The sequence below is a fragment of the Pollicipes pollicipes genome, unplaced genomic scaffold (assembly GCF_011947565.3).
Source record: "Pollicipes pollicipes isolate AB1234 unplaced genomic scaffold, Ppol_2.1 Scaffold_2555;HRSCAF=2994_pilon_pilon_pilon, whole genome shotgun sequence".
NCBI lineage: Eukaryota > Metazoa > Arthropoda > Thecostraca > Pollicipedomorpha > Pollicipedidae > Pollicipes > Pollicipes pollicipes.
The window spans coordinates 33,209,527-33,221,790 of record NW_023596136.1 but is presented as its reverse complement, the minus strand read 5'-3'; the positions used below and the strand labels follow the sequence as shown (position 1 = coordinate 33,221,790).

At 45.2% G+C, this 12,264-nt stretch overlaps 1 protein-coding gene across 1 annotated transcript; it reads left to right on the top strand.

The window, feature by feature from the left end:
- The first annotated feature begins 3,395 nt into the window (after positions 1-3,395).
- LOC119110429 (putative transmembrane protein INAFM2) lies at positions 3,396-4,987 on the top strand. The gene is made up of 2 exons (XM_037234260.1): positions 3,396-3,831; positions 4,093-4,987. Exons 1-2 carry the CDS (start codon positions 3,555-3,557, stop codon positions 4,095-4,097), a joined length of 282 nt encoding a protein of 93 aa, XP_037090155.1. The 5' UTR covers positions 3,396-3,554; the 3' UTR covers positions 4,098-4,987.
- The last annotated feature ends 7,277 nt before the right edge of the window (positions 4,988-12,264 follow it).

Below are 12,264 nucleotides of genomic sequence, written 5' to 3'. Positions count from 1 at the left end.
CAAGTAAGCTATTCCCATTATATCTCATGCCTCCCTCAAGATCCCCAAATGTGGAACATTCCATTAAAAAATATTCAATACTTTTTTGCTGACGTAGCGAGATGCATCCGTCTTATGCATTTTAATGTACTGGAGAACAAACAAAACATGGAGTGACGCGAAGCCGTTGGCCCACATGAACGCAGGTCCGACCATTTAACGTCCTCTTCTGATGACCAACGAAAAGGCATGGCTCCAGCAATGGGATCCAGTCGGAAGTCGGCCGGTAGAATGAAAGCATAACGCTTGCCCACTCCGTAGACGCACCGCGCTGAAACATCAATGGGCCCGGGTCATAGCAACCTTTTGCCCTGACATAATGGGCAACGGTTGTAAAATACACACCAAAATACCCTTGACGAGGGACGTAAATGTGTGGCAACTACCCAAAAAGTGCGGTTCAACCACCATCTCCGAGCCTCACGTTCTCCGAGTCAGACGGACGACCAAAGCGGGGCGAAATGGCTCATTTTTCCTGCATGACAACAATTTCACATAGTAAGGCAAATGTTCTACCCAAAACATTTACGCTACCCGTCCCTTTTGTTGCATCTAGTATTGAGCTGCACTTGGCTCTGAGTCATAATCCAAATTAACTCAGGGTTCGTTGGAGATGCGGTGTGTAGCCGAAGCCCGCTTTTGTTGCTGATACTCCTGTAACGTTTGTATTTTGACTTAAGACTGTTCACCCCCTGCGTGAGTTTGTTACGCCTGCGCTGTCTCAGTGCAGCTCGCGGGTAGTCGCCCGCGCCTCAGTTGGTTCATGCCACCACGGGATACCCACATTTTTTGCTTCGCTTTAATTTCACACTGGGCCCGTGATTGGCCGTGGAGAACACCGCGCCAGTCTTTATGCACATATCCGCCAGGCCTCGTTCAGGTCACTTGCTAAATTTTTGAGCTTTTAACGTCTTGGCTGGAGGAAATATGACCATAGCAGCGGGTGTATTTCACAATAGGCGCATAATGGCTAGCCTCTTTTTGACTACGGTACCGCTGAGCATTGCTGTGGCTTCTCCACGCAGTCAAGCAATATTGCAACTGGGAAAAGACATAAACTTCGCTAAACCTCTTTCTAACACATCCGTCAGCCTCTGTGAAAATTTCGAAATGTCACAAATGCATGCACGGCAGCCCTTGACTACTGCTGACATATGTAACTCCAAATTCAGGTATTTTCAACGACAAATCAATGATTTTGGCCGAATGGGAGGCTAGAAGAACAACAGATCCAGGTTCCATGGAGACATACCAACTGAGGGTCGCTGACATGAATGTACTAGAATGACAGGTTTTTCTTGGATTTAAGCGTTTTTGCGCGAACCCGGAGTCAGCTCTTTCCAAATTCCCCTCGATGCGATCTTTACGGCACATTAAAATATTCACGCGACACGCATGGATAAACAGTGTACCGTCCCCATACATCACGAGCTGGCAGTCAGTGATGCGAGATAAAAAATTATTAGTTTATTAATGCCAGTAAAATTGGTCCAAATAACGAATGGTGACACATGGCTTGGCTTGACCATGACTTGGCGGCAAAACGTCATTTCCATTGCGCACGCGGTGCCTGTCTCGTCGCCACGTGCCATAACCATAGCTACAGCACCTAGCCAGTCTCAGTCCAGTCAGAAGCGATGGGAGTGACCGCCATATCACCCGAGTTTCCCCACGAACTGGCTATATTCAACGCTGTCGAAGGCTTTAGCCTCCCCTGGCTCCCCTGATGACGTCACGTTGACGCACCGCTGAGGTAAACAGGCGTGAATGGTGACACGCGAGCTGTTGAAATTTGCGGTTACTCATCTGTATCATTCAAGGTATTTGAACCAATTAGGTTGAGTTTTAACAGCTAATAGCATGCCCCACAATTCACCGGATAGTTGGACTAATCCCGCCGCGGCGCCAAACTGGTTTGGAGCGATTGCGGCATGCGCACTGAGGGTGTAAATGAAGCCCAGTGGCGAGGTATCCACGCATAGTTGTTATACTAAATAGTCAGAGTACGAAACAGACTGACGGGATCAATCTGACGAATTTTACAATCTGATCCAAATCACCGCATAGGGTATGGATCGGGTTGACAAGTACATTCATTATACCAAGTTTGATCTGATTCGGGTTTGGGCTTCCATTGACCGATCTTCTGAATGCATGATGATAGACGCCTAAAGAATTGTTGGAGCAACTCAGTTGTTACTTCGAAATTTTACGGCGGACAACTAAGCATTGTTTTCCATCTATCCCAGTACTCATCTGCAAACCAATAAGGCGGTGTTTGTTGACTTGATGATTGTTGAAAATTGTTGACTTGCAACCGAACGGCCAAGTCAACTCGGTCAACAGTGGCAGGTGGCATTTCACACACAACAGAATGGTTAATGAGCAGCTGACGTACGTTGGCCACCTGATACCAACGTAACTTGATTGCTGCAAACCCATAGATGTCTTGAAAGCGATGCCAGGCTCAACATGATGCAGCTTATAAGTTGTGGTAGCACTAGACACAATTTAGATCACACAAGCGCTTTTGAAACGTCCTGCATCCGGAAATCACGCAAATAACCTTGTTGTATCCCAACTACCACAAGTAGCAGTGACCTTTTATAGATACGGTAGTCTGAGAGTACCTACCATATGATTAAGTCTTTGCACTGAGTTGACTTATTTGTCTGGGCGAGTTAACGCCTGACCATGCATCGATTATGGTGATTGATTGGTAGTCATGCGAAAGCAAAAAATTACAATCCCCAATCCATGCGTCCATTCATCCATTTAAATTCGATTTGATCGCAATATTATATCTCCTGCTATTTTCAGTCAGCCCTCATGTGAAACAGTCACCAAAAAATCTCAACGTGACAACAAAAAAGACACAATAGCTCCACCTTCCAGTGTATTTGCCAATAGGTGTTTTATACCAATGCTACATTCCGTCAGTTCTATGCTGTCCATCATCTACAGCCTGCACATAACAGGTTCGCTGTTCTATATTTATGAGCTTGTTGGCCATCCTACCACTAAGTCGGCAGTCGGGTGGGTGGGGTGCCACCTCAATGACCCCTGTTGAACCACACCCGGCGTTTCGTCGAGCTGCTGAAAGCGTCGCGCGAGCGCTCTGTTTATTAAACACAACGTGTCTGGACCAGACGCCAGCCCATGGCGCGTCGGGGTGGCCAAGTTTGCCTCCGGCGCCCGCATCCTGTCAGCGCCCGCTGGTTTACCCGCCTCGCCGATCTGTCGCCGGCTGCCGCGCGTCGGTGGCGTCGACCGGAAGCCTGTCCGGTGCCGTCCGCGTCGGCACCGACGAAGCCCTCCAACGTCGGGCGTCCCGGGCCGCCAGTCGGTACCGCGCCGCCGTCGTCGTCCGCGCCCCAGGCAGCGCTCGACTCGTCCCAGGAAGCCAGCTGTCCTCGGCTCGTCCCAGCCAGCCAGCGGTCCTCGCGTCGTCCCAGCAACCCAGCAGTCCTCAGCTCACCCAGCGACCCAGCGACCGTCGCAAGCCGCTCGCAGCCATGAAGCGTGGAGGGCCGGGCGGCTCAGACCAGGAAGAGGAGGAGCAGCCGCCGCCCAAGCGCAGCACGCGCTTCGTACGCATTCTGACGGTGGTGGGCTACATGATCTGCGTCTCGTCGGCGGCCGTCATGCTGTCGCTCTACTACATCTTCCTGTGGGATCCGTACGGTGGTGACGGGTCGCCCAGCGCGCTGCCGCTCGTGCAGGGGCGGCACAGCCTCGATCTGGCCCCGGCCGCGGACGGTGCTGGCCACCAGATGCAGCACGCCAGCCTCGGTGAGTCATGAGCGCTGGCTCACTGCTTAGCAGAACGGTGCTGGCAACTGATGGCGTTGCTGATTGGTGGGATTGCTGGACTTGCACTCGGAGGTTATATTAATGCATAGCAGCTTATAGTAGGCTTATATATTTTCCGTTGCTGGCGCCCGGCTTCCGGGAACTAACACTGGTCTAAACTTCTCTGAACCACTCACTGTAATGAACTTCTAGGAACTTCTGTTCGCAAATTTATCGCTCATCAATTCGTTTCTGTTGCAGCCTAGGTCACAGCGCCCTTGGGTAGCCGAACATACGGCACGCTAATGGAAGCCCTTGGAAACCGACGGAAAGACGGTACCAGGCCGCTCAGACACCCGCCCTCCGCCGGCGTTTCAAAACGGGGCTTGCGCGGCCCCGCGCGCTGTCAGCGGCTCTCGTACCAGGACAGACGGAATCGCTCCTGTGACATCTGCGGCTCGTGATGTAGCAGCGCGCTTTGCCGTCATCGATATGCACGTCGCGTGTCGATGCAAGACGTTGCAGCCGTGCTCCATGCACGCGTTTGTGGTTGTTGCTTGCGTTCGACATGCATTCCCTTTGCGTTAGCTGCAAAGTGTTCAAAGACAGCCCCAGAGTTCATGGCTACTTTGTCACTTAAAGAGTTCCATGACAATTGCGTACTCCTGTATACAGTATATCTGCCTGGCTCGAGTTGGCTTTAATCAGTCCGTTGTTCACAGGATGCAGATGTGTGTCAATGTAATTAATTAATGCTCACGACCAGTCTCATATCGAGTTGGTTGACTACCGCGTAAAGAACAATGCGTACTAATGACGTTTATGGTTGACCATAAGTTAGCTTAATTGCGCTTTTTAATATTCGTACGATTCCCAACATGAGCGTGGTCCCATGCTGATTGTTGTATCAGAAAATTACTGTTGATTTCCCGAAACGAAGAAATGAATCTATGCGAGGCGCGTGTATTATGAAGTGTATTCTGAACTCAAAGTTTATTTTCAAGTCTCAGAAATAAATAGTGCCGATATAGTTATTACAATTTACTTGTTTTTTTATATTTTTATGTGCAATGTTCGTTTAACAGCGCCATATATAGCAATTGCAATGAGGACTAGTAGGAAGCAAAATCATGATGATAATAATAATATATTGGGAATGAGAGGTGCAATGATGTGAAATGTACATGAGATACAAGATATGCGATTGTCCTCAAAGATCCTTCCTTTCCGATGCATAAGAAGCCATTCGTTGTGAAATACCTATCATTGATCCTGTATTGAAGACTTAGCAGTCTACTGGATGTTTTGCCACTATAAACGGCGCGAGGAAATTGCGCGTGACAGATGTAGGGATGGGGGAATAGGTGTTGGGGTGCTTGACGGGACAGGTAGAGTGATATCAAGGCAACTCATCAGCAGTGTAAATTTTTCTTCGCATTTCCCGACAATTGTTGTTGGCTGTTAAAATTATGACCTGCCCAGAGAAGTATTAAAAGGCACAGATCCCTACAAAGAAACAAAGGGTTCTACCAATGACTCTGGACTCATTGATCCATAACATGGTAGCAGTGGCGCAAGCGGTGATGTATTTGTGGAGTGGCATAAGTACACCATGTCAGCTTATCTGCCCCGACTCGCTATATTCGCTGAGTAAAGACAAAGCGACCCTTTAAACGAGCGTTGATAGGCCAAATCAGATGCGAACACTTCAGTAAAAATGCTGAATGAGACACAAACGGTTTGATTCAGACTGGTCGGGGTTGTGAATCGGCATGTCTGGCTCGTCTATGATTTCGTTAGCGATATGAGATCTGCCTATTAATTATAATGGTATTTCACCTAACCACGCATGGGGGTTAGGAGCAAACAATATCCGAGTTTTTGGAATAACTTTCGGGACGTTTTGCACAGCGTGACCTGTGTGTCTCATGTCGCGTCGTGATTAAGACGTACCGAATAAAAATGCAATTGCTTCCCGATTGAGTGAATACATCAGCCACCTCGTAATAAACATGGGGGCGCTATTTTAGGATCCCTATTTCGCTTGGTGAGCTGTTGATTCGTGTCGTTAAATTGGTGGACGCTGAAATCAGTAGGTGAAAATAGCTCTTCAGTAGTGCAGGAAATTTGTATTGGGTAAATTCAACACTATAAAACTAATGAGGTAGAACGCTCGGGTCTCCGTAAATGTAGAGGCTGTGGCTTTGGGAAAGCCGCAGATTTGGACAGCATATTCGTCTTTTGATTGGTCAGAGGATTTCATGTCGTCACAGAATTAAACCCCGGTTGTCATGGCAGTAAACCCCAGATTTCAGCACTGTGGTAATGTGTTCAAGGACTGGCTCTGGTCTGTGTTGCGCGATATTCTAGGATCCTAAAGTGGTTGTAAGCGGGTATAAGAGAAGGTTGTAAGCGGGTATACACCCGTAACTCAAGATGTTGTATTGCCAAGCACCAATTACGCGTAAAAGCTGCTTTTCAGAACGGATGGTTTTCATGTGATAGGCTCATCATTTTTTGACGGTCAATCTGACGCAGCAAGACGTGATGTCAACAAGATCCACATATGGAACAGGAAGCATGGCATGAAGAGTGGTCAAGAAACAGAAGCGAACAGGCAAGTGAGTCAAATGTTATGCTTCCAATATCGGTTAACCTGTGCTGATATATGCTGTAGTGAAGCACTGAGGCAAATGCAAGTTATTATTTGCAATATCAACGCCGAGCGTGGGGATCCAGTATGGGAATGTAGGTGTGTAAATACATGAAATGGAAGCATACCAATGCAATTTAAGTTCATACGCTTGTTCACAAAGCTGTTATGTATGCAAAACGCAACAAACTGTGCTTATGCATTTACCATGCAATGTTCTTTTTTTGGTTAAATTGAGTTCAAGACATTGGTATCTACAGTGTCGCATTTTTCGAATCGAAATCCGTCATTTGTTCCCACGGCTCCCACCGGAGTTCCGTGTATCCACTGCTTGCCTCTGTGAAGTTCTCCTCCACCCTGCTCCACGCATCCTAAATAAAAAAACAGCTACCGAATGCCTTGCGTCGATGGTTTCGTGCTCACAGCGCTTGCTAAGCGTGCTTGTGTCCAGTTCGACAAACTCTCCATTATCTTTCCAGATAGCGCTTCCGATGGTTTCACGTGCCGTGCAGTCCTTCGACACGGCCTTACCTCAGTCAGGTTTACACACTCTGATCTTTTGTCAGCAGACCTCGCTCCGTCAGCGGCCAAAACCCCAACAAAGACGCACGGTCCAGGTTAGTTTGCTTGTGGCCAGTTGCCAGTGAGCTTTCTTTCAACAACCGGGTAAAACGCATCCACATTGAGGCTTGTATCTAGTACCACGCCAGTAGCCAGCAGTCCTTCCCCTGACAGCCGGACAAAACAGCGCGCTCGTTCCAGGGCTCGTACCCGGCGCTACTGTATTTCACACCAGTCACTGCTCCATTACACAGTCGTGTCTGCGGACACTGAGCGCGTAAGAATGTTCGCGCTAAACGCCTATTCCTGGTTTCAAATCAGAATTGCGTGACGCCGGCTACACAAGTTGAGGCGGTATTGATGTCGTTTTGGCAATGTGTTTGTGTTTTTGTAGTGTTCCCATCATAAGTGCGTTCTATGTGTATCAAAGTAATAAAAGGATTCTGTCTTACTCCAGTTGGCCATGGTTCATTTGGCTTCTCTGTACTGATATATTTTCGAAAGTAATTCACGATTTTCATTCTTGAAAACTGAAAACTTATTTATTGCGCCATTTAGACTTCTCCGGTGATGGTATCAGATCTCGAAACGTATAAATGTACAGATTGACAAGTATATGAGTGATTTTGTACGAATTATCATTGATCTAAACAATAGCGCTAAGTGGAAAGCCCGGCAACTCGAACAATACTTAAAAAGGTCGTCAATGCTTAATCAGCAGTAATTTTTTATCAAGCATGCATATATATATATATATATATATATATATATATATGTGTGTGTGTGTATATATATAAATAATTTACCTACGCACCGTGTCAAAATACATGCTTCACCGCCCTTAGGGTTTGTTTCCACCCGTCTGCTTCCCCAGCCCAAGCCACGCAGCGCTTCCCCCCACAATGCTCGCAGCTGAGAATCTACCGCAGAAGTACACGACATAGTAAAAACAAAGCTCAAGAACAGAGACAGCGAATGATAATGCGTACGTTGTCCCGAAACGGCTATGGGTTTTTCTTTTGGGTGTCAGCAATTATCATGCATTTCGTTATACTTGAAGTATTTGTTACGCCTCGTGTTGATTTTGAAGTTCTTACAGAATTTATCAGATTGCGTCAGAGAGCTAGAATTGCTTTTGAACTAGGGTGGGAGTGAAAAATTCCATCGCAAAAAGATCGTCGGGAAGCGAAAAATTTGATTGACAGAAGATGAAGCTTATGAGCTGGTGGCTGATGCTTCAGCAAACATACATCTATTTCAAGTTGGCATGGACGTAATATCGTAAACCTGACAAAACTGTTTTGTTTCTTAACATTTTAGGCCATTAAAGTGAAGCGGAATACATTAAAGCATAGCAACTTCGTGACAGTGTAATGAGCATAAAAAATTCAGTAACACCAATAATTTGATGCTGCACTTCACACTTCCCTTCCACAGAATTTTTAACACAAAACAAAGCAAAGGGATTCAGTAACAAAATCACAACAGAGAATTCAACAAGGATAAAGCGCTCAAAAAAACCTTGGGCTCCTACACATCAGGTCATCACCAAGTCAAGCATAATAGACATACCTCTGGCTTCTGTTAAGATGGGGTCAGCGAAAACAAACATTTTGCCACCGTTTCTTACAAGATGCCGATGCTTATTTCCATGAAAGTAGCCTCACTATTCCTAACCTAAAGAGGCCTTACTTCATCTCATCGTGTCTAACCTGTTGGTATCACAGCAGCAGTTGTAAGTTACTGATTCCTGCACCATTACTATTGTCACTTGCCATGCACTTAACCAACTTAACCTAACTTAGAGTAGCCCATATGTTGGACGTCGTCTCAACTCACCTATCTGTTGACAGCAGCGCTAATGATAAAAACATGATAAAGCTCATTTTTTTTGCCTGGTCTCAACTTGCCTTTGTATCCCTTGTGTATGCTTGTTGACATCAGACAAAGTTGACAACACACAAATGAAAACACTTTACATCACTTTGGACGACTTCTTCTGATTGCCATGTTTAACCTCTTTCAAGGGCAATGATAGATATGGTCCACAAAACATTCGTTCTTCTCCAAAAGTAACATAACTTGATGACCATGCCAGTTTTGCTGCTTGCTTTTTCATCTGCAGCGAAGGCATCGATTTAGACTTGTTAATTTATATTTAACGGCATAGTTCGAGATGATGGCTTCACATTTTCATTGGAATGGTATATTTGCTTAATGCTGATACTTACCTCATACCATAATTGCTATGCAGCTTAGAGCATTCCAGTATTAAAGATATAGTGCATATATATATATATATATATATATATATATATATATATATATATATAGCACAGTCATTTGCCAGTCAGCAAACCGCGACAACTATAGAAAACATCTGGTTAAAGCAACCATGAAGGACCACTTGAGTAATTTTGGGACAAATAATCAAGAATATGGAACACAATAAACCCATCGCATGCCTTGTGGCATCATAATTTGTCTTAGACAAAATTCGCTGGATTAAAACAGCAAATCGCTAACTATGGTTACAAATCATGTGTTGAAAGCAGATGAAGTAAGCAATTACTTGGTTCACAGGAGACTTACTGGCTTTTTCAGAGCACACTTTTTCCTGGTCCCCCAAAACAAAAAGTCAGTACCACAGTTTGTGCAGCTTGCTGACAGACAGTCATCCCACTCACCCCCCAAATATAAATAGCAATCATGTCCACCAACCTAAGAGATTAAAATTCGAGGGAAGTAAGAGGTGTGCATGATAAACATTTACAGAGGGCAGTCAAACACTTCTGTATTAGCTGCGTCAGGTCTGTCAGGTCCCAAAGCTCAATAATGATAGCCTTGCCAGGTAGCCTGGTGAAATAGACACTGGAAAGGCTTAGATCTATCATTATCGAGCAACGCCATGAACCAAAAATGGCTAACCAAGGGTTTAACAGGGCCAAAATGGTGGTAAAATAAGTTTCGTGCTTCAATTGTCTCCTTCATTCCCTGTGAATTGCTCACTCTTGGGTGCATATCAAACATGTTTGGGCGGCTGGACGAATTAATCCAATTTACGTACAAAATACGCGCAAGTTTCCAGCTGGATTATTTTGCACAGAACTTGGTCAACATTTGAAGCAACAGATGGTACCTCTAAAGGCTATGGGAAAGGAGGAAAGAATAAAGTGGTATCACACTCGTATGACACCAATAAAAATAAAAGTAGTTAGATAAATATAACGACTTGATACTTTTTTGGAAACGTTTTGTTATCAGTTAATTTGACTTAAAATATATTAAAATAAGTGCTCAGATTGTGATATTCATCCTGTAACTTTTATCTAGGAGGACATTTCTTGAATTTTTCACTGGTGTATTTCGGGAGTGATGCAATTTAGTCGTCGAGTTTCATCGGGTAAAAGAAATACCTGGAGCAAAATTCTCTACCAGGCCTTGTTGGTGTTTGCACCAGGCTCTGATTTCGTAGTTTGGTGGTGAAACAAAAAAATTGGGGATGCGTGAAAACCTTGCATTTGGCACGCTGCCGTCCATTGTGATGCATTTTGTAAGCAAACCAAACTTGATGCGTGCGAGCGGCTGGAGTCGCTGGGGGATCTTGGGTTTGAAGGCACCTGGCGCCCTTGATCTGTGCATACATAGACATGATTCATATTTAGGTGAGGCAGGACAGAGCCATAGGTGTCCAGGTCCTATGGGCCTTGTTTGTGCTTGGTGGTTTCAAGTGAGCTCGGTTTTGTATGACATCTGAAAACCTCAGAAAGGGAAATATGGGTTTGGCATGTGTGATTAGACAATGTCAGGCAGGAGTGAAAAATTCGCATAAAATATGGGAAAAGGAACGAAAAATTCCTCCTCATAGGGTGCTGCTTTACACCCAAAGTCGGCAATTCTAGGACACTGGATTGCGTTACCCAGCAACAGATCCGCCATCTGGCGCAACTCTCGTTCTGAAGACTTCGTGGTAGTTTTTTGCTTTTCACACTAGAGCTTTGGGCTTTACGCCAAACATGTATTTTTTCTGAGCGAGCATGCGCGTACAAAAAATTGGGTTGCGAAAGCTGTTGCCAGATGACATATATCAACCAGTTCCGAGTAAAAGGATGGGGAAAAGAGAAGGCGATTTCAGCATTCAACGTAAGTACTGAGGGCTAAAAACTAATTATTGCGTTTCATCTGTTACAGGGACTCAGAATTTTCACATCCGACCCTCTTAATAAACCACTTCCATGCCCATTTGTTTTGAATTCAGTTCTCAGCCTCATTTAAGACTGGGCTTAGCCTGAGTCAGTCAGTCAGTCTCAGTCTGAAACTACTTGCATGCCAGTGCGACTGCATTTAGTCTACCTGCATCCAAGTGCGACTGCATTCAATCTACGTCACATCGGCCATAATCTTGCGATCTGGAGTTTGCGCCCATAACTTTCATCAGTTCTGTATGGAGTCGTGCTGGATATGTTGGTTTAGTTTAACTTAACTTAACCTGATTTAGCTCATTCCTCACGTTTCCTTGTTTCATGTGATCTTTGTCTAATACATACCATTTTCATTGATGAAGATCGCTTGCAGCCGGCATCATTTTTCGCACTCAATTCCCGTGCAAACTCTTGGAAAGGCGCCCGAAAGCGGTCAGTTTGACCTCGGAGGTTTTTGCATATCTTTTGGCAACAGTGAGGTGTAGGTGTAAACTTACATACCTTTAGGAAAATAGATAGCGGATTGTTTGGTATAAGAATATCAGACGCATCTGGCAAAGTCACTGACCTATGGCAGGTAAAAGTCAGGCCGTGTCTGTAAGCAAGGCAATTTCTGAGGAATCATTCAATCTGATGTGACAACAGGTTAGACGAAGCTACGCATCTCTGAAATAGTTGCTTAGATAAGAAGACAGCTGAATTTAGTATCGCAGCAGCTTCCATTGTCCTAGGGTTAGGTATGAAGGCCATACCGAGGTTAAAACCAATGCGCTTTTTGCTGGAGAACTTACCTCATGGGGTAGCCTCTGGTGCTCATTTCGAATTTCTTGACAACAGTGACCGTAGCAGGCATCTTCCATGGACTTCTTTAAGGTAAGCGTAGGCTACTGACCTAAAATGATCCAGATCGACCCCTTGTTTCTGGAAACGTCCCACTTAGCGTAATGCTTTACGCCCTTTCAAATTTAAGAATCAAAACAATGTCCTGGGTTTTTGGTCATCATGACTTTCTGAAAG

Coding starts and splice junctions, on each gene's coding strand:
- LOC119110429 (XM_037234260.1), top strand. CDS start 3,555: ATGAAGCGTGGAGGGCCGGGCGGCTCAGACCAGGAAGAGGAGGAGCAG.